Source organism: Chrysochloris asiatica, unplaced genomic scaffold (genome assembly GCF_000296735.1).
Source record: "Chrysochloris asiatica unplaced genomic scaffold, ChrAsi1.0 scaffold00078, whole genome shotgun sequence".
NCBI classification, from domain to species: domain Eukaryota; kingdom Metazoa; phylum Chordata; class Mammalia; order Afrosoricida; family Chrysochloridae; genus Chrysochloris; species Chrysochloris asiatica.
Genome location: NW_006408596.1, coordinates 8,086,042 through 8,109,237, shown reverse-complemented (window position 1 = coordinate 8,109,237; position 23,196 = coordinate 8,086,042). Strand labels below are relative to the sequence as shown.

General features: G+C 43.9%; 1 protein-coding gene across 1 annotated transcript in view; it reads left to right on the top strand.

Annotated features, from left to right (window-relative positions):
- Positions 1–23,196, top strand: part of CCDC60 (coiled-coil domain containing 60) — a 257,290-nt gene that overhangs the window by 193,294 nt on the left and 40,800 nt on the right. Inside the window, exons 4-5 of the mRNA XM_006865505.1 lie at positions 8,510–8,623; positions 18,202–18,309. Coding sequence (XP_006865567.1) covers positions 8,510–8,623; positions 18,202–18,309 — 222 coding nt within the window. The remainder of the gene's footprint in view (positions 1–8,509; positions 8,624–18,201; positions 18,310–23,196) is intronic.

The following is a 23,196-nucleotide window of genomic DNA, read 5'->3' as shown; positions in this document are numbered from 1 at the left end:
TGGGATATAGTCAAGGTCATATTTTGGTTCTTATGTACTTATTTTAGTTTTCAAGCTTATATATAAAGTCTACAAAGGCTGACATAGTCTACAAAGACATTATTCTGCATCCTATTTTGGTGAATATCAAAGAAAGTCTTAAAAGTTTTTGAGTGATCATCTAAGGTGCAACTATTTGTCTCTCCCTGAGACCAGAGGGCTAGAGGTTTGCCCAGCTACAACTACCAACTGCTTTGAACGGGATCTGATTAGATGTGCCCTTTGGTTGTTTAAATTATTGTATATTCTTGAGTGATTTTGTGTACATTCTCCCTACAATCTCCCCCGCCAAAAAAAGAGGAAATGGAAGCAAATACTGTTGAATGATGATGCACAGAGGAGATTGTAATCATTGCAATGAAATGATGAGTGTAAAACCAATGTTCTCCCAAGTAAATTATCACTCAACTCACAATAAAAACTTAAATTAAAAAAAAAAAAAAAAGATGGGGGGACACATTAGAACTTACTAGATAGAATGGAAGAAAATTGTGGAACAAAAACTCACAATCATTAAAAAAAAAAACAGCCTTGTTAGTTGGATAGACTAGTGGCTCCCCCAAAGACTATGACTTTTATTTATCTACCAGAGCCCAATTTTTCAGCCAAACAATATGGAACAATAACACCTTAGAATCAATAGCTGAGATCAAAAGGGCAACATTTAACCAAGGACAAAGTTCAGAAGGGTTAGGAAAGAAGGAAGAAGTAGAAACAGGAAACACAGGGACATTATACTGTGGGAACTGCAATCAGTGAGATGAAACAAAATGTGTCTAAATTGTTGACTGGAAAACTGATCTACTCTGTAAACCTTCATCCAATTCACAACAAAAAGTTTATATATATATCTTTCCCCACACCATTTACTAACTATATTTTTACTCATCATTCAAAGCCCAGCATAAATGCCACCCTCTCCTTCCCCTATTTCAGTCCAACCACAAGATCACATGGGAGCTGGCATTTCCTGCCTTGTGCCCCTGAAAGCGTGGGATTGGGGTGGGCTCTGCTCTGGCTCCTCATTCTTTGCAGACCCTGGGTTGTGATTTTGGCCCCCTTGACCTGTGAGAAGCCCTGGTGGGAGCCTTTTAAGAATAGGAAAGAGGGGGCAGGCAAACGATACCATGAACTCATACATCCACCCACCCAACAGGCTGCCATTGAAATATCTTCTGGGTGCCTTGAAGCAGTACATGACAGGGCTACTTGGTGAGCGGGGCTGGGAGGTTTTCACTCTGTGAGGGTCCCAAGAGCTGAGCACAAATTCTGCCTTGCAGCCCCAGAATGGTGGCCTTCATAGAGCTGGATATTCCAAGTGACACCAGCCAGCTGGCAGCCTTTCCCTGGAATGTAGAGAGGGAAAGAATGAGCCTGTGGTGCTTTCTCTGTAGAAGTTCAGTTGCTCGGGAAGAAGGGCAGGCACTGGGAGAGGGGACTGTCAAAGAAGCTCCTGGCGTTGTTGTACTGCAGCAGTTGTAAGGTGCCACTTGTAGGGATGGGGTTTTCAATCCGTTGTCTTGGAGCACAATTTTCTCCTCTCCAATCCATGTTTCAGAGTGTAAGACATGGTCTATTTAAAGCTTAATCTGTTTAAATATGCATGAGATCACCCCGCTCATTGACACTGGTCTGGTTATGTCTTCTCTGGTAAGTTCTACAAGCTGTTCAAGGCTGGTTATTAAGATAAAACTGAAGGTAATTGTTGCAATGTAACCATCAAATGCAATCAGAGTATGGGGTTATAAAATAGCCTTTGGAGGTAACCTATACCAGTAAAGGAGTCCTGGTGTGGCGCTGTGAGCTAATGCACCAGACTACAAAGTCATTTGAACTGCAAGGTCTTGGTTCAAGCTTACCAGTCACTCCTTGGAAACCCTATACAGGGTTGCTATGGGTCAGAATCAGCTCGACAGCACTTAACAACAACAACATTCCAGTAAAGGGTAGTGGTGAAGGGCACAGGCTTCAGTGCCTCCCAGAAAGTTGGGTTCAAATCCTAGCTTCCCCCAAACTGACTGGAGTTTTGAGGAAGTCTCCTGACCTCCCTAAGCCTCCCCCGCTTCCTTCCCACAGTACTGCTTTGGTGTGCTGTCACGTCAACGTCAACTCCTAGGGACCCTATAGGACTGAGTCGAGCGGCTCCACAGGGCCTCCGAGGCTGAAACTTTTACAACCCAGATCACCTTTGCATTTCTCCCAGGAGCTGCTGGTGGGTTCCAATCATAGACCTTTTGGTTAGCAGCTGGGTGCTTCACCACTGCACCACCACGGCTCCTTTTACCCTTGTTAATGGTATCAAACTCACAAGCTTGTTATAAGGATTAAATTAAATGATGGTTGACACCCAGTCTGGCATGTGATAATTGGTCTATACTTGTTAGCCTCTATTAGGACTTCATTCTTTTTGGATCAACTATCAACACTCATGAAAGCAGCAGTCAAGAAATCCAACGACGTATTGCATTAAGCAAGTCTACTGCACAAGACCATTTTAAAATGTTGAAGAGCAAAGATGTCAGCTTGAGGACTAAGGTGTGCCTGACCCAAGCCATGGTATTTTCAAGAACCTCATATGCATGTGAAAGCTGGACAGTGAATAAGGAAGACCACAGAAGAATTGATGCTTCTGAGTTATGGTGTTGGAGGAGAATATTGAAAGTACCATGGGCTGCCAAAAGAACCAACAGATCCGTTTTGGAAGAAGTGCAGCCAGAGTGCTCCTTAGAGGCCAGGATGGCCAAACTTTGCCTCTTGTACTTCAGACATATTGTCAGGAGGGACCAGTCACTGGAGAAGGATGTCATGTTTGGTAAGGTAGAAGGTCAGGGAAAAAGAGGAAGACCCCCAACGAGATGGACTGGTCAAGCGTCAGCATCGATGGACTCTAGCGTGGCAACAGTAGTGAGGTTGGCCCAGGACCGGGCAGTGTTTCTTTCTGTTGTGCACAGGGTCGCTATGAGTAGGTACCAACTCGATGGCACCTAACAACAACAATTGGTTCCATAGGAGTCCTGGTGTGCCTCTGCAGGATAATGCCCTGGACTGTGAGGTTGGTTTGAACCACAAGATTGTGGTACAAGCTCACCAGCTGCTCCTTGGAAACCCTAGACAGGGTTGCTATGAGTCGGAACTGATTCCAAGTCACTTAACAACAACAACAGCATAGGTTCCATAGGATAAGCACCAGACTGCAAACCACAAGATCAGAGGTTCAAGCTCACCAGTTTCTTGGTAGGAGAACGATGAAGGCTTCTACTTCCACAAAAGATTTAAACCCTCGGAAACCCTACACAGCAGCATAGTTATGAGTCGAAACCAACTCCGAGGCACTTAGCAACAACAACAACAATTAAGTAATAGGAATCCTAGTATGGCAAGGATCAGCACTGGACTGCTAACCACAAGGTCGGCCCCTCAAACCCACTAGCTGTTCCTCGGGAACCCTACACAGGGTCGCGATGAGTTGGAACCGATTCGACAGCACTTAGCAACAACATCATTATGCAGTAAAGGAAACCTGGTGGCATGGTGGATAAAGTGCTAGACTGCTAAACAAAAGGACAGCAGTTCGAACCCATGAGCCGCTCCATAGGAGAACAGCGAGGCAGACTGCATCCATAAAGATTTATAGTCTTGGAAATCCTAAGGACATTCCGTCATTGGAATAGACTTGATGGCAAGTCCATACAATTAGGAGATTCCTAAATGGTGCATATAGTTAATGCACTTGGCTGCTAATTCTAAATTTAAAGGGCTAAATCCATCCAGAGGCACCTGCAAGGAAGGCCTATTTCCAAGAACCAACACAGATCTACTCTGATACACTTAGGGTTGCAATGAGTCAGAATCAACTCAACAGCAACAAGTTTTTTATTATGCAAAAAAGTTCATTTGATTTCTCTGGATCTCAGCTACCTACAATTCCTAAAGTTAGGGCTAAATATCTTAATTTCCATAAAGGCTAGAAAACAGCCTGAATCATCATTGGGGGCCTTCCCATCTAAAATGTGCTTTCTATAAATATAATCCCAATCACCAAAGGATCAGAAAAACAAGTGCTCATTTTTTAAAAAGTATTTGAGCTTGTGCTATAAAAACAAAAGATTATTTTTTCCACTGGACCTGAGACCATAGAATAAGCTCTTTTAGACCCAAATTTTAGGGCTGACACTCTATGCAGGGAAAAATGAAAATCAAGCATGTCCCTAAAGATTTCTGCCTGCAAAAAAATCTTTCCCCCTGGGCTCACTGACCTCATTTTTCAGCTGCAGATTCAGCTACAAAGGTAGAAGAAACAACAATGGGTAGAATTTGTTTTATTATTGTGGTTAAGAGAAGATACAAAACCAGAGATTAAGGAGTGTGAAAGCTGGGTTAATTTTCATGGATTCTAAACCACAGGGAAGCAGGATTAAGCCAGTTAAAATGGGATTATGCCTATGAAATTGCTTGTGGTTTTCTCAGAAAGCTTCTGTAAATGAAAATCAAGGGACCCAGACTCTGGTCCAATATTCTGATGAACTCTGTAACCCCTGGATTGTTCTTAAATTTCAAGCAGGATGGTAAGCTCCTAATTATGTGTCCCTGGATCTCTTCCATTGGACCCTTCATGCCATTCTCCATGCACATCAACAATGACTTTTTCAAAATATAAATCACTCCCAATTTAAAACCTTCAATGGCTGCCATTGCTCACCACATGAAAACAAAAAGATGAGAGGAGGCCCTGTGTGGCCCAGCCCCTGGCTGCCCCCCTCCACACACACTACCACCCCATGCCATCTCAGCACCTCTCTTTGTTCCTTCTGCCCCCGCCACTCTCACGCACCTTCCTATTTACCACATGCCCTTTACCATAGGGTCTTTGTACAAGCCAGTTTCCGCCTCCATTTGCCTAGTTAATTTCATTCAACTTTCAGATTTCAACTCAATGTATACTTGTGTTCCAGTGACTATTGCCATGAACCACCACTCCAAAACTGAAGGCAGCAACGTTTATTTCACTCATGCATCTGCAATTCGAGTCGGGTTCAGTGGGGAAGCACTCTGTCCCACACAGTACTCCCAGGGACAGTTCAGAGAATCCACTTCCAAGATGGATCTCTCACATAGGTGGCAAGCTGAGGTTTTGAGCTCAGCCAGGGCTGAGGACCAGAGGCCTTAGCTCCTCTTCCAGTGGGCCTCTTCATAGTCTGTCAGCATCCTCATAGTATGACAGCTGGTTTCTAACAGGGAACATCAGAAGACACAGGACATAGAGGCTACTGACGCCTGAGGCTTGGCCCAGAAACTGCCTTTGCCTCATTTCTGACATAATCTATTAATTCAGCCAGCGGCAAAGCCCAGGTTCAAAGGAAAGGGACCACTTTAGAAACATGTTTATAAATTGATACAACGTCTTCAAGAAAGTCTTTTCCTTTGCTTCCATTCAGTCCAGTTCCCTATTGGCGGCTCTTACAGCACCATATACTCTCTCTCAGCACGGATCCCAGCTGTGTCTTTGGCTTTGTCTGTTTCCCCCACAAGAATCGAAGCTTTGGAAGGGAAGGGGCTGGGTTCGTCTCCTTTGCTGCTATATCTGCAGTACCCTGAACAGATGTACCATGAATATGGGTGGGAACAAATGAACCAGGAACTGAGCCAATGAGTCAATGAACGAGAGCCCATAGACTGAGGTTCAGAAACCAAAGGCATCCAGGGGACAGGCAGGGAGTCTGAATTCAAGGAGAGGCAGGTGGGAGGGAGGAAGCAGGCTGTAGTGGAGGCCCTACAAACCCAAGCCCACAGCATATATGCACAGTGGGTGCAGAGCCTCCATCCTTATCGGCTAGCTGATACTTTTGAGAAATGAGAACAAGAACCAGAGAGAGGGGCCTATGACCACTGCAAGGCCTTTGACTTTTTCTCTGGCCCAGAGTGGCCAGAGCTTTCCATTTTTCAAATGCCAAAGCGTTTTTCTTTTTATGTGACATTTCCCCATTTTAACATAGACAACTGAATTCAATTAGACACACAGTGAGTGGGCTATTGACAAGTTGTCTGTGGGCTGGACTTGGCCATGGGAGAACAAAAAAGAATCCTCTGACTTAGACATGAAAAAAAAAAAAAAATCCCCTGAAATCATTTATTACAATAATCAAACTCAAAACAAGCCCAAATCACTGCCAGAGAGTCAATCCCCACTCATATGGATCCCACAGGACTGAGCAGAGTGGAGCTGTTCCCAGAGCACACCCAGGGCTGTAATCTTTACAGCTACAGATGGTCACATCTTTCTTCCACAGAGCAGCCTGATCGGTTCGAACCCGCCAACCTTTTGGTTAGCAACGGAGCACTCTAACCACTTTGCAACTGGGCCCTTTCTCCAATGATTGTTGTTGTTGTTAAGTGCTGTCGAGTTGATTCTGACCCACAGCGACCCTGTAGAGGGTTTCCAAGGAGCAGCTGGTGAGCTTGAACCATTGACCCTGCAGTTCAAATGAGTTTGCAGTCTGACACATTAGCCCACAGCGCCACACCAAGTCTCCTCTCCAGTGACAGTCAAGGAAAACACTCCAATGTTGTATCATGTGTAACTTAGTCATTTCCACTTGGAAAAAGTCTTTTCCAGTAAATACGTAGTGGTTCAAATGAGGAAACTCCTGCCCAGGGAAGTTTCTCCCCTCTCTAAGCATGCTCCCTCCTTACCCTTCCCCAGATGGTGTATGGATCCAAGCAAAGCTTCCACATGCTCTATGGGGAGGGGGCAGGGCTCTGGTTTCTCCAAGCAGCCTGTTGGTGGCTGCTGAAATGTCTAGTCACACTCTAGAGACATGCTTGTGCCCAGTTCTGAAGTTCAAAGTCCACATATCTGACGGCCGATTCAATGCACTACCTGGCCAGCCAGCTAGAGAGCTGGGAGAAGACTCCTGGAGTAATCTGAGTCAGGGATTCCAGGCAGTTCCTTCATTGTGTCTCTCCTACCATCTCTCTCACTTTCTTCATCCCAGGACCCTGGCCAAAGCCAGCCATGGCTATGGAGCCTGAATTACTGCAATCACTACCACTTGATCTTTTTGCCTCTCGTTGGGCTCTCTATCCCTATGTTATTCTCCAAATAGTAGCCAGAGGGAGCTTTTCCTCAGGCAAGTCAGACTGTATCCTCTCAGCTCAAAACTCCTTGCTGCCACGCAGAGAAAAAGCAAGCCCCCTTTCTCTCACTGAGCTCTCTCTCTCCATCTCCCTTCTCTATCGGTTGTTCCAGCTGTGCTACCCTGCTCCAGCTCACCTCCATGTCTTACTTCTAGAACTCAGTCTCACTCACCTTAGGACATTTGCACATGCTGCATCCTCTGAAATGTTCTGCCCCCAAACATCTGAATGGCTCACATTCTGTGATTTTTCTCAAATGTCACCTAATGGATACCTTCCCCCAATAATCCTATATAAAACTGCAACTTACAGTCCTCCCAGACCTTCCAGCCTTCAATCCCCGCTTTGTCTCTTCCCATCATACTTATCACTATCTAGTAAAGGCTCTGGTGGCATAGGGGCTTATGCATTGGGCTGCTAACTGCATGGTCAGTGATTCGAATTCACTAGCCACTCCAGATAAGAACGAAGAAGCTTTCTGCTCCCGTAGAGATCTGCAGCCTCGGAAACCCCATGTGGAGTCTCTCTGAGTTGGAATCAACTCAACAGTATACAACGACAACAGCAGCAAAGCCCAAACCCAGCCCACCGCCTGGTTTTGTAAATAAAGTTTTACTGGAATACAACCATTTACATATTGTCTTGCATGCTACAGTAGCAGCTCTGGGTAGTTATGACAGAGACCTGGCTCTATGTTTGGCCCACAGTCAAAAACATTTACGATCTGGCCCTTAAGGAAGACATTTCTGGCCCCCAGTCTAGTATATTGAACTGCACGGTCAGTTTGAACTTCAAGGTCAGCAGTCAAATCTACCAGCCGCTTCTTAGAAACCCTATATAGGTTCTCGCTAAGTAGGAACCCACTCGACGACACTAAACAACAATAAGAAGTCTTGGATATTAGTATCCCACAGGAGTGAGTAGCTTATCTTGTTTACTCTATGTATGGCTCCACTAGAATGGACAGTCCATAGGGCATGAGTTTTTTAATGCTCTATTAACTGGCTGTGCCTACAACAGTGCCTAGCACACAGGTGCCATTGAGTTGATTCTAACTCATGGCGACCCCATGGGTGTCAGAGGAGAACTGCTTTCCATTGGGTTTTCAAGGGCAGATATATTGGCATATTGCCAGGTATTTCTTCCGAGGAGCATTTGGGTGAATTCAAATGCCCAACCTTTTGGTTAGCAGTTGAGCATGCATCTGTCCCTCCAGGGGTTCCTGCAGCACATAGGTGTCCCCCATATCTGTGGAGTCAGCCCTAGCAGCAGGAAGAGTGTGGGGGTGTAAGGCTGCTGTCTAATGGTGACTCTGCCCTCTTTGTTCTTCCTGCAGCACATGCAATAACGAGAAGATGAGGAAGATGGAAGGAGGGACTGAGATTGTGTTTCGGCCTTTCACGCCCTGGCATAGCTGCATCATCTCACCCTCTCTCCCTGAGGCGCACGTGTAAGCACAACTTTGTCTCCTGCCTTATGAGCTCAGAAATCGAAACGGAGATGAAATCATTCCAAACGCTAGTGCCTCAGGAACCAGTGAAGCTGTGTCCTTGTCCCTGTGAAAGGGACATGGAGCCTGAAGCCGGCAAAGCCATTTGGCATGTAAAACTAGCAGAAAGCAGACATGGTGGTTTAGAGCTAAGTGGCAAATCAGCTGGGGTTGAGTCATTCCATTTCTTACCAATCCAGACGCTCGAATGTCAAATCGTTTGTGAAGCCTGATAAAATCTGTCTAGAGCCCTCGCTGAGTGAGTGTGGGAACGACTGGGCCAGGGCTCGAGGGACATGTTTTCCCCAAGACTCAGGCAGCTGTTTCCCAGAGATGGCTGGGTCGTCTACTGACCCAGAGGCATAAAGTCACTGCTGCAGGGAGTAACGGACTAATCAGCCCTCCAGAGAGCACGCCTGCTTTCCCAAATTTCAATGTCTTGTTCCCCCTGTGTCTCGTCAGAGGAGTTCTGAGCCCCACTTTTTATTTTTCACTAGTTAGCACATTTCAACCAAAATATGTCAGGCACAGAGATAGAAACTGTGCAGTTCAGGACAGGGTTTCTCAACCTCAGTACTAGTGACATTTGGGGCCAGATAATTCTCTGTTGTGGGTAGGGAGAGGTGGACACATGCCTGTGCATTGTAGGGTGTCTAGTAGCACCCCTGGCCTCTATACACAAGAGCCCAACAGAACCCTCCAATTGTGGCAACCAAAAAATTGGCTCAAGATATTACTAAATACCCCTGAAGGTAACATTGGTTCTCCACCCCAGTTGAAAACACTGGTTTAGGACAATAAAAATTTACACGAGGATTTTTAGATTTCTAAGCATTTGTCAAAAAGTAGGCCCCTAGGGAGTCTTAGTGTGGTGCTGTAGGATAAGTACTAGACTACTAGCCACAAGACAGACAGTTCAAACCCACCAGCCACTCCTTGAAAACCCTGTACAGGTACACTATGAGTCAGCACCGACTGGAAGGCACTGAGCAACACAAAAAGAAGGGTATGTACGGAGGCAGTAGTGATAAAATTCTTGCCTCCCGTGGGGGAGACCAGGGTTTGATTCTTGACCAATACACCTCATGCATATGCACCACTTGTTTGTCAACAGAAGCTTTTGTGTTGCTATGAAACTGAATAAGGTTCAGCGGAGTTTCTAGACTAAGATTAGGAAGAAAGGCCCGGTGATCTGCTTCCAACCATCAGCCAATGAAAACCCTAATGGATCACAATGGTCCCACCCAATGGGTTGAAGCCAATTTAATGAGAGCTAACAAACTGTGCACGATAGTGATGGCCAACCTACTGAATATTATGTAAGTTTTATCTCATCCAGCTCACTCAGCAGCCCTGTGAAGTGTGGTTATATTCTTATCCCCATTTTGCAGATGAGGAAGCAGACACTCAGAGAGGTATGCTCACCTGCCCAAGGTTACAGAGCTCTGCATGCCACTGCACTGGGTTCTAAGACAGGTCTATCTGGCTTCAGAACCCGAGCTCTCATCACCATATGGACCATAGAAAACTGTATGCAAAGCCCCTGCCTTTAAGCTCATGTTGTATTTGGAAGGCCAAGTCTCAAGGACTTGAAGAACAAAATGAAACAAGAATGAAATTGTAGGATGACGTAAGAGGGGAAAAAAAACAAAAACTTTTTTAAAGATTTATGAAAAAGATCACTGAGCTCATGGGGTGCAAAACACAACCATCACAACACTATCATCATCATCACACCTCTGTCGCTCCATAAAGAAGCCCTTGGTGACATAGTGGGTTATGAGTTGGGCTACTAACTACAGGTCAACAGTTCTAATCTGTCAGCTACTCCACAGGGAAAAAAATTAAGCTTTCAGCCCCTGTAAAGACTTAAACCCTTGGAATCCCTTATAGGGTAGCTATGAGTTGGGAGCGACTCCAAAGCACCACCACCACCACTACCACCCCTCCCTAATACACCAGCCTTTGATGAAGCCCCTCTTCCTCTTCCCTCCCTCTGATTGACAGGATGCAGAGTGTCTTGGTAAACCTATTTGTTCAAGATCTTCCAACTGGCAGCCAAAGCCAGATGTTCTTAAAACATCTTGTAAAAAGAGACTCATATTATCTTACAATCTCCCTTAGAAACACTTGCACTTTTAACTGCACATGTGCTTCCTATGAACAAACTTGCTAAAGCTGATAGGCATAGATGAGCAGTTCGAAGACTTCAACTTGCATCAAAATTATTTGTGGGGCATGCTTAGGGAAATGAATATTCCTGTAACCCTCTCTTGAATCAGCTGGGCTTGGCAAACTGCAGTCACCACTAAGGACATTAAGGTGTAAATCCACCACTGACATGAACAGAGGTCTTTGCCCATCTCCCCATAAGGACCAGGTGAGGAACCAGCAGCCCAGGGGAGGGGCAGCATTTGCCAAAAGTCACCCAGCAGGTTGTTGCCAGAGTTGAAACTACGTTTCAGATCATTACTTTACACCTCGAACTAACCATTTTTCAGATTAGTTAATATTTTTGGTAGTGGTTGGTGGTTATATGCCATGAAATCAGTTCTGACTCATAGCAATGCTGTAAATCTTTATGGGAGTAGAAAGCCTCATCTTTCTCCCACAGAACAGCTGGTAGTTTTGAACTTCTGATTTGTGAGGTTAGGAGCCTGCCTTGTAACCACTAGGGTGACCCACTGCCCACAGAGCCAAATCTGACTCATAGCCACCCTACACAGGGTTTCTAAGGCTATAAATCTTTACAGTACCAGACAGCCTCATCTCTTTACCATGAAGGATCTGAACCACCATGGTGGGTTTGAATAACCAATCTGAGTAGCAGCTCAATCTAATCCACAGTACCACCAAGTCTCCTTAATAAGAATAAAGACAGGTGGCTGTTGTTGTTAAATGCCATCAACTTACAGCAGCTGGTGGACTTGACCTGTCAACCTTTAGGTTAGTAGTCCAGTGCTTATCCCACACAATAAAGACGTAGAGCAGTGACAACAGTGTCCCGCACAGAGTAAGCGCTCTATGGGGAAGACTCACTGTGATTACTATGTTGTTATGACTATTGGCCACTATCCTGGTGCTTTGGGGATGAAGACTGTGCTCAAGTCAGGATTTCAAAGAAATGTCCAATCCAAACCAATGCATTCCTTCTATCTTCTGGTGTGGCAATGTCGAGTAAGCACTGGAAATGTGATACATAAGATCAGCAGTTCAAACCTCTGAGCTGTTCCTCGGAAACTCTATTCAAGGTTGCTCATGAGTTGGAATCAACTTGACAGCACTTAAGCACATCTTTCAATGAGTCACCAGGAATGTAGGATGCCTACATTGTGCAAGGTACCCTGTGCTGCAGAAGACTCATAGCTTGTAGGTTCACGAGCTAGAGAGACAAGTAAACAGGTAGTTGCAATGGCGCAGGGGCCAAAACTGTGGGGACAAGATGACATGTTGTAGGGAATGGGGCATCCCAAGATGATCTGTAAGCTCTTTGAAGAGTGCTTTGATTTCTAGAGTGTAGAAGGCTTTCAGATACATGAACTGAGATCCATTTCAGTGAGAAGCAGAGATGAGTAAAAGGAAGTTGTATCAGGAACAAAAAAACAACGCTAAGCACTTCGCTTTAACCTCACGCTAACCCCATGTGAGAAGCGTTACAACAGCCAGTTTACAGATTACAAAATTAAGACTCAGGGAAGTTAATTGGACCACGACCACATAGTTAGTAAATGGCCAAACTGCATAAAGAGAGAGTGTGGTAAGCTTGCACAATGAAGCAGAATTTCCCAGGCTGCACATAGTAGCAAATGGGCCCACTGATGAGAGGTTGGACAGGTGGATTGGGTCTCATACATCGCGGTTTAACGAGTTTGAAGGCTTTAAGCAAGGGAGTGATAGGGTTAGGTGTGTGCCTGTTCTTGTCACCTGCAGAAATTAATCGGATGCTCAGGTGCGCCACATCCCTGAGCAGACTCCATATCTCACCAATGTTGTTGTTGTTAAGTACCGTGGAGTCGGTTCCGACTCATAGTGACCCTATACAGGGTTTCCGAGGCTTTAAATCTTTACAGGAGCAGAATGCCTCATCTTTCTCCCACGGAATCACTAGTAGTTTTGAACTGCCGACCTTGAGGTTAGCAGCCCGATTCATAACCACTATGCTACCAGCACTCCTTCCATCTCACCAATGGTGGTGGTGGTTATGTGCAGTGGAGTTGGAACCGACTCATAGTGACCCTGTACAGGGTTTCTGAGGCTGTAAATCTTTACGGGAGCAGAAAGCCTCATCTTTCTCCTGCGGAACAGCTGGTAGTTTCGAACCGCTGACCCTGAGGTTTGCAGCCCAATTCGTAACCACTACACTACCAGAGCTCCTTTTAGCCTTCCTTAATTTAGTCCCCTTTTCTCCTACTGCCCCCCACTCCCTTACATATCCCAAAGCCCAGGGCTAGAGTGATTCTAAACTATGAAACCCAGAGCCAACATCTCCCCGGGTCTTTCACACCATTCTACATTATGATCAGAACATATTAGCACAGTGCCAGGCACGCAACAAGCCTAGCTGCTGCTCCTAGCTAGATCCTGGGCATGGCCATGGGACCAGGGCTGTTAAACGCAGTTACTGGGAGTGACACAGATGTTACTAAGGGGAAAGAGAGACAAAGAACCAGAGAGAAGGGCTGTGGACATACAGAACCTTCAAATTGCAAGTAAAAGAATGGCAAACCAGTTGCTATCCAGCCAATTCTGGCTCTTGGGGACCTCATGCTTGTCAGAGTGGAAAATGATGCCTCTCAGGGAAAACCCTGGTCAGACTCACCTGCAGAGATCGCCCTTTCCTGGAAATGGGGAGGGTGAGTGAGCATCAGGCCCAAGAGCCCTGGGGGGCAGTATTGATCACGGCAGGGCGCAGTTCCAGAGAAGAGCAATTACACAGGTTCCTAGTGGAGGCAGCTCACAAATTAGTCTCAAGAAAACGCTGGGGTGAGGATGTTTGGTTGCTCAGGACTCGACCTTGTTTCCAGGAAAAACACAAGCAAGAGGTGTTTTTCCTCTCCTGACCCCACTCTCAATTTGACCCCCATTCGCTGTGTTGGTGTCATAGGCCCATGAGAGGATGTCCCCTGAGATTAAACAGACTCTGGTTCAGCTCCTCTCCAATCACCTAATAGTGTTCCCTACAACAATGCACTTCAGTTCTCTAAGCCTCAAGTCCCTCATGTGTAAAGGTCAGGTGACAATGACACCTTCACTGTCCTGAAGATGAAATGGTATAGATGTCCAGATCCCACCTCTGTCATCAACAAGCTGAGTGGTCTTGAACGAGTGGCTATAGCTCTCTGAGCCTGTTTCCTCTTCTCTATAATAAGGATACTCTTTCTTACCCTAGCAGGTTCATGGGAGAACTGAATATTGTGTGTCAACTGCCTGAACTGACTGGCCAGTCCACAGCAGGTGCTTAACACAGGGGCCCACAGAGTCAGAAAGTATGAGGGAGACTTAAGTTTAAACAATGCGTTAGTTGCATCTTTAAATAACATGCTCAGTCTGTTTCTCTTCAGTAGCCAGCTACATTTTCAGGTGAATGCCATATCATTTCAAACAACAGGTCCAATTGTTAGTTTGGGGTAGGGAAAGCCTGTTGTTGTGTTAAGGGTCATTTAGTTGGCATAGCAGAAGGAAATACTCCCTACTGCTGCTCCAGTCTCATTATTGTCGTTGTACTGAGCCCAGGGCTGCTACCATAGTATCAGTCCATCTCACTGAGGGTCTTCCTCTTTTTTGCTGACCCTCCACTTTACCAAGCATGATGTCCTTCTCCAGGGACTGGTCCCTCTTGACAACATATCCAACGAACAAGAGACAAAGTCTCGTCAACCATTTTTCTAAGGTGCATTCTGACTGTACTTCTTCCAATACAGATTCGTTTTGTTATTCTGGCAGACCACAGTATTTTCAATAGTCTTTGCCAACACCATAATTCAAATGCATTGGTTCTTCTCAGGTCTTCCTTATTCCTTGTTGTACTTCCACATGCATATTGTTAATTGTTGTTAAGTACTGTCAAGTCAGTTCCAACTCACAGAAACCCTGTGTAGAGTTTCCAAATAGCAGCTGGTAAGTTTGAACCACCAACCTTGCAGCTCAAACCAACCTTGTGGCCTAGTGCTTACCCCACAGCACCACACCATGCTATGTCATAAGGCACACCTTAATCCTCAAACTGACATCTTTGTTAACACTTTAGAAGTTTTTTGCAGCAGATTTGCCTAATGCAATATGTCATTCATTTGATTTCCTGACAGCAGTTTCCATCAGTACCAACTGTGGGTCCAAGCAAAGTGAATCTTGAACAAATCTAATCTTTTCTCCATTTATCATGATGTTATTCATTGGTTCTGTTGTAAGGATTTTTGCTTTCTTTACATTAAGTGCAATACATACTAAAGGCCATAATCTTTGATCTTCATCAGTATTTTAAGTCCTCTTCACATTCAGCAAGTAAGATTGTATCATCATCTGCATATCAGAGATTTATTAATGAGTCTTCCTCCAATCCTGATGCCATGTTCTTCTTCATTTAATCCAGCTTCTCAGATTATTTGTTCAGAAACAAGACTGAAATAAGTATGGTAAAGAATAAAACCCTGACACACACCTTTCCTGACTTTAAATCATTCAGTGTCCCCTTGTTCTGTTGTAAGAACTGACTCTTGGTCTATGTAAAGGTACTTCAGGAACACAATTAAGTGTTCTGGAATTTCCATTCTTTGCAATATTGCTCATAGTTTGTTCTGATACTCATAGTCAAATGCCTTTGCATCATCACTAAGGCACAAGTAAACATCTTTCTGGTATTCTCTGCATTCAGCCAAGAACCATCTGACATCAGCAATGAATGACATCCTTCACTGCATGCCCTCTTTTAAATCCAGTTTGAATTTCTGACAGTTCCCTGTCAATGTACTGTTTTTTAATTATCTTCAGCAAAATTTTACTTACATGTCATACTATTGATATTGTTAGATGATTTCTGCTTTCCATTGGATCACCTTTCTTTGGAATGGGCACAAATATCAATCTCTTCCAATGGATTGGCCAGGTAGTTGTCTACCAAATTTCTTGGCATAAACAAATAAGCACCTTCAGCATTACATCAGTTTGTTGAAACGTTTCAATTTCTATTCCATCAATTCCTGGAGTCTTGTTATTTGCCAGTGCCTTCAGTGCAGCTTGGACTTCTTTCAGTACCATCAGTTCTTGATAATATACTGCCTTTGAAGTAATTGAACATCATCCATTTCTTCTTGGTACAGTGACTCTATGTACTCCTTCCATCTTCTTTTGATGCTTCCTGCATCATTCAATATTTGATCCAAAGAACCTTTCAATGTTTCAAGCCAAGGCTTGAGTTTTGTTTTGTTTTGTTTTTTTCTTTAGTGCTTTCAGCTTAACAAATGCTGAGCATGTTCTTCCCTTTTGGTTTTCCAAGTCTTTGCACATTTCATTATAATACCTAACTTTGTCTTCTCAAGCAGCCCTTTGAGATTTTCTGCTCAGATCTTTAATGTTATCACTTCTTTCCATTGCTTTAGGTTTTCTATGCTCAAGAGCAAGTTTCAGAGTCTCTTCTGACATCTATTTTGGTCTTTTTTTTTTTTTCTTTTTTCCAGTCTTCTTAATGTCCTTTTGTTTTCTTCAAGTATGAGGTTCTTGATGTCATCCCACAAGTCTTCTGATTTCAATTCATTTAGTGTCTAATGCATCAAATCTGTTCTTGAGAAGGTCTCTAAATTCAGGTGGGACATATTTGAGGTCATATTTTGACTCTCATGGACTTGTTTTCATTTTCTTCAGCTCCAACCTGAACTTGTATATGAGCAACGGATGGTCTGTCTGTTCCACAGTAGGTCCCTGGCCTTGTTTTTGTGATATTGTCTCCATTGTTGTCCCACAGATATAGTCAATTTGATTTATTTTCATTCTATCTGTTGAGATCCAGGTGTATCCTCAGTCACCTTTTATGTTGTTGAAAAAAAGGTATTTGCAATGAAGAAGTCATTGGTCTTGCAAAGTTCTACCATATGATCCACAGCATTGTTTCTGTCACCAAGGTCATATTTTCCAACTGCTGATCCTTCTTCCTTGTTTCCAACTTCCTCATTTCAATCACCAGTCTTGATTACAGGTTTGATCAATTCCAGACTGGAGAAGTTGGTAGAATTCTTCAGTTTCATTTTAGTGGTTGGTTTGTAAATTTAAATTATAGGCGTATGGATATTACCCTATCATAGATAGCATTATGCTTCAAGATAGATCTTGAAACAAACACTCTTTTTGAGAATGAATGCAAAGCCATGCCTCTTGAAATTTGTCACTTTCCTGGATAGTAAACCAAAGGATTGTCAGATTCAAAATGACCAAAACCACTTCATTTCAGTTCACCAATGCAAAGGAGCTCGGGTAGCACAGCGGTTACGAATCGGGTTGCTAACCTCAAGGTCAGCAGTTCGAAACTACCAGCGGTTCCGCGAAAGAAAGATGAGGCGTTCAGCTCCCGTAAAGATTTACAGCCTCGGAAACCCTGTGCAGGGTCACTATGAGTTGGAACCGACTCCATGGTACTTAACAACAACAACAACAATGCCTAGGATGTTGATCTTTATGCATTCAATTTTGAACTACTTCCACTCTTCCTAGTACTAGACCACAAAGTCAGTTTGAACCACAAGATCAGTGGTTCAAACTTGCCAGCCACTTCTTGGAAGTCCTGTAGAAGGTCACTATGAGTTGGAACCTCGAAGGCACTTATCAACAACAATATGCACAAATACACTACTTCTCCCATTTACAGACTTCTGGGACACTCTGTAGTGTGCATGTTGTACTTTTATCAGATTAACAAGTACACCAAACCAAACCCACTGCCATTGATTTGATTTCAACTCATAGTGACTGTCTAGAACAGAGTAGAACTGCTCCACAGGGTTCCCAAGGCTGTAATCTTATGGAAGCATACTGCCACATCTTTCTTTCAAGGAATGGCTGAAGGCTTTGAACCAACCACCTGTTGGTTAGCAACCAACACTTAACCCATTGCATCACCAGAACTCCACAGATTAGACACCTTGTAGGATATTAATTTCCTTCAATCCTCTCATGTGCCTGAGTCAAAAACCTCTAGCTGAAGGGCCTCCTCAGCTGTCCCTCTCCCCTACACACACAAACTCCAGATAACTGGTATAGAATCCTCTCATTTCAAAGCATGGCTTGGCCACCTACTGACCCAACTTCCTGAACTCTGAGAGTCTCAGATGCCTCATCTGGAATATGGGAGTAAGGAATACCTCCCAGGGCCACTGTGAAGGTTTAATGAGACAAGGTATGTAAAACACTCATGATGTCTGGAACATAGCAATAGATCTCTAACCAGCAGCCAGCACAACTACTTCTGTGGTAGTAACCACTATTGGTTTTGTCCTATTGATACACTGTTCTAAAAGGATCCCTCTCTGTCCCCTCCATCTCTGTCTGTGCAGGGAACCCCTCTTCCGCCAGCTCTGTGCCCTCCACTGGCTCCTGGAGGCTCTGACCATTGACCACACCCACCACACCATGAAGCCTGTGATCACCTGTTGGAATCTGAAGTAAGCCTCAGCCCTACAACTTGCCACAAACTAGCAATGGATTAGGTGGTAAAGGAGGGAACTTTTTTTCTTCTTTTTTCTCTTGCTTTTTTTTGGTATAAGGTTGGTTTGGAAGTTCATTGGTGTGCTCGGTGGGAGCTGAATAATGATGTGCCAGAGCTAACTTAGACTGGTTGATGAGAGCCAATTGTATGCATCCCTTGCAGCTTTTCTGCCCAGTGATATTTCATTATTAATGCAAAAATCATCCACAGGGGAAGTATTACACCATGGAAATCAGCAAGCTACATATCAAGGTGGGGTGTGTGTGCATGTGTAATGGAGAGTCCTTTGTTAAACACTTACTAGCACAACAACACAGATCCATAGCTAGATTTCTCATTCTCTTAAGTGTCTCCTTGATGTAATTTTTTATTCATTTCTCTTTCTTTTTCTCCTCTTTCTCCCCTCCCTGCTCCTTCCTTGTACCCGTCTATTGTTCTTGGGGCTTCTTCCCTGTCTCTCAAGGTTTTTGTTTAGTTTTTAATATGTAATGGTGATTCTCTCTACTAGAGTCCCTGGAATATGGTTAGAGTACCCTGCAAATGGTTAGAGTACTCAGCCAACTGAAAGTTTGAAGGTAGAAGTCCACCCAGACATGCCTTAGAACAAAGTCCTGGTGATTTACTTCTGTAAGATTTTAGTCCTTGAAAATCCTATGGAACATAGTCCTACTCTGACACACACATGTGGGGTCACTATGAGTTGGATCAATGACAACTGTGTTTTTGCTTTACTGGTCTTTCCACTGGGACCCAAAAGAATACTCAGGTCTCTGGAGCAGCTGGGTTTGCTCCAGCAGAAACTGGAAAACTTGTTGTCTCAAAAAGAACTGGCTGTGGCCCCAAGCAAAAGCCTAACACCACTGCTTCCGGAACACAGGCGGAACAAGGACCAGGCGTTCATGAGCACACCCTGGGTCTTTAAGAAGGGAGATCAAGTTGTTTGCAAGAAAGGGACAGAGCAGATGATGAACCAAGGGTTGAGGAATTAGAAGTGCTTGGTAAAAATCTCAGGCTGATCTAAATAAAGTAGTAGTTCCCCATCCCAAATGCTAACAATTTCCACCCTCCTCCCTATACATAAAGTAGTCCCATTTCCTAGCCCGACCTCACAGGTGACTTGTCTTCTTCCCAATTCAAACGCCTGAGTCTTAAATAAGTCAATCCTTCCTAAGGACAGTTTCCCTCAGCCTCCGAAGTCATCCGTGGCTCATCTCTTGCACCAGTGCCCATATACAGGAATCATGCCATCTGGCAGACCAGTGACTCCAACCGATTCAATGTTTTCGATTGGGATAAATTTAAAACTGTAGTTTACTTTGATGCTGTTGTTTATACCTTATATCTTCTTCTTCTTCTTTTTTTTTTTTTAAGCAACATAAATTCTTTCCCCTTCCCCCAGTGGGAACCACCCTACTGAAAAGCGACTGGGTAGTAGAAGAAATTAAACGTGAACTCACAAAGTTCTGAGAAACAAATGAGAACAAAACACAGCATACCAAAATCGTGAGGACATGGCGGAAGTGGTACTGAGAGGACAATTTAGTGCAATAAATGCACACATCCAAAAAGAAGAAAGAACCAAAATTAACACATTAACACAGCATCTCCAATTAGAAACAGACCTATGTCACCCAAAGAAAAGAAATAATAAAGACTAGAGTAGAAATAAATGAGACAGAAAAGAGAAAAACTATAGAAAGAATCAATAGGACAAGACACTGGTTCTTTGAAAGCATTAATAAAAATTGACAAACCATTGGAAAACCTAACAACAACAAAAAGAGGGAGTAGATACAAATAACACTCATTAGAAAACACATGGGCGATGTCACAATGGAACTAAAAGAAAAAGGATAATAACAAATTTGAAAACTTAAAAGAGACGGATACATTTTTTAGAAAAACACGACCTACCTAAACTTACACAGAGTGAAGCAGAAAACTTGAACAGACCCATAACAAAAGAACTCAATCAGGTCATCAAAAAAAAACTCCCAACCAAAAGAAACCCCATACAGGGTCGCTATTAGTCGGGATGGACTTGAAAGCATTGCTCTCTAGATCATTTTTCACTTTGTGCATGAATATTATCCAGCACATCACTAGATCCTATGGGCATCTTTACACGATGCCACACACAACGATACTACATTCTTGTATCAGCAGAAGAGTATTCTATGGCATGGTTAGACCATAATTTAGACAACTGTTTCTCCACTGACAGACATTGAGGTCACCCTCAAACGGTTTGCCATTTCAAGCAATGCTACATGGAACTTCTCGTAAATGTATTTTGTGCCCAGTTGAAACTATTTCTGTTGGCTGGATTTTAAGAAACGGAATTGCTGGGTCAAAACAACATCCAATTTTTTTTTCACAGTTGATTGCTTAGAATCTAAGAAAAAGGCCCCTGAGCCAGAGGATTTCTAATAGCATTCCTCTCCTGAGCAATCCACGGCCATTTCCTCCGACATGTGGGCACCCAACCTCCCAAACTGATGATAGAACATCATACAGAATTTGGATGGAGGACAGGGAATGAATCTCCTTGATCTCCTTTGGTTGGTTTTAGAAAAGTGCCCACAACATGACCAAAAATTGTTAACAGCAGTAAAAAGTCAGCAAAGGCAGAGTGGTCTCAATGAGAGCAGAGGGTCTGTTCCAACACTTGTGAGGGTAGGCTGCCATAAGGGTTTGAAGATGGCCAGCTCTCTAGGAGCAGAATTTGCCCAAAAGTTCAGAGAGGAAATTGCTAGTCCAGAAATGATTCTCACAAAAACTTAAGGGTGCATGTTAGGATTTGTTTCTTCCTGGTATGGTACTGTAGGATAAGCACTGTAGGATAACCACAAGATCGGCAGTTCAAATCCACCAGCTGCTCCTTGGAAACCCTATACAGGGTGACTATGAGTTGGAGTGTAAAGTTGGTTTGAACCACAAGGTCAACAGTTCAAGCTCACTGGCCGCTCCTTGGAAACCCCATACAGGGTCACTATGAGTTGGAACCAACTTGATGGCACTTACCAATAACAAAGTGAGTCATGGCTCCAAAGGGAGTTTTAGTTTGGCATTAGCTGGGTGCTTGTCAATGTTGACTAGCCAACTTTCCAGAGACAAAAGGTTGCAATCTATAACAATGCCCATTTCCATGGTGTACATACTTCCACCATGGCAAGCTACCAACATGGTATCAATTGGAAGAGATACACAAAATCAGTTTTTGTGAGTCTGAATGAGCTGGCTCCAGCATACCACTGCTTGTGGGTTTTTGTTTTTTTTCACATACAGCTTTGTGGAGGGAGTGTGGTTAAGCATTTCTTTAGTTAGCAAGGAGGAGAGCAGGATGTTTTCTCTTAAATCTTTTATCCATGCTTACGATGGTTCACCCTATGCCTTAGTGTACATTTCTTCAAATCTTCTAAGACGTTTGTTTTTTTAAGTCAGAGGGATTAGAGTGAATACAAAGAGCAAGGGCCTTGACATCGGATGGACGTAGGTGATTCCAGGCACTGTCATTTAATAGCTGTGTGACCTTCAACAAGCCACGTAACATCTCTAACCTCTGTTTCTTCATCGATCACATGGGTGCCTGCCTCATAAGTTTATTGTAAGGACCGAGCACAATTACGTATGCAGAGTATTTAGTCCTATGTCTGGAAAGACAATACATGTCCATTAAATGACAGCTAGTAAACATAAAAATCTCTAGCTAAATAGCAATTAGCTCTGTGGTTACCAACACCATTGGAAGTTAAAAGTTTGCCAACAAATGAGATCTGTGTTAACTAGGGTAAGGGACAAAGAGGGACACACAAGGTCAGCCAAAATCTGACTACAAAGATAAGCAAGCCTGGGAATGACCCCAAGCAGGACATACCAAGTCTCCATTTTCCTGACTGCATCACTGAGTTTCCACCATCAAACAGTTAGTGTGTGTGTGTTGTTAGAAAAACCCTCGGAGACAAAAACCCTGGGCTTCAACACTCACTGCTGCCTTCATACCCTCGTGCTGTTAAAACAGAAAAACCACAAGTGATGGCTTTAACAAACTGGAATGTATTTCCCCCCAGTTTTAGGAGGCTAGAAGTCCACATTCTGAGTACCAGCTTTAGGGGAAGGTTTTCTCTCTTCTGGAGAAAGGTCCTTGACTCCTTTTAGCATCTAGAGTCATTGCTTGGAGCTCTCCGTGTGGTGTGCCTTAGATCCAGGGGCTTCACAGTGCAGAGACTCCAGGTCCCAAGGATGCACTCCAATCCAGCACTTCTTTCTTGACGCTTCTTTCTTCCCTCTTTGAGCCCTTCTCTCTTCTTCTCCTTCTGTTGTTGTTGTTAAGTGCTTTACAGTCAATTCCGACTCAGTGACCCTGTATAGGGCTTCGGAAGAGCAGCTGGTGAGCTTGATCTGCCAACCTTGTGGTTCAGCCTGACTTTGCAGTCCAGTGCATTAACCCACATTGCCAAACCAAGACTTCTCTCGCTTCTTTTATCTCTTGTAAAATAAAAAGTAATGTGACCACACCCCAGGAAAACTTCCTTTACAACCAATCAGGGCTGTGACCTGAGGCAGAGTGTTGCCGCCCACCCTGATCCCCTTGCAGCATATCACATCCTGGGATGATGACGTCATTACATAACTGCCTAACCACTGAGAATCGTGGCCCAGTCAAGTTGAAACTTTTTTTTTTTTTCTTAAATGTTTTATTGTGAATTATGTGATAGTTTACATGGGAGAACATTAATTTTACATTCATTCTATCATATATCATCTCATTGCCATGGTTACAATCCCCTCCATGCATCATCAACCAACCAAAGGGTATACCCTGCAATCCTGCCCCCCGGAC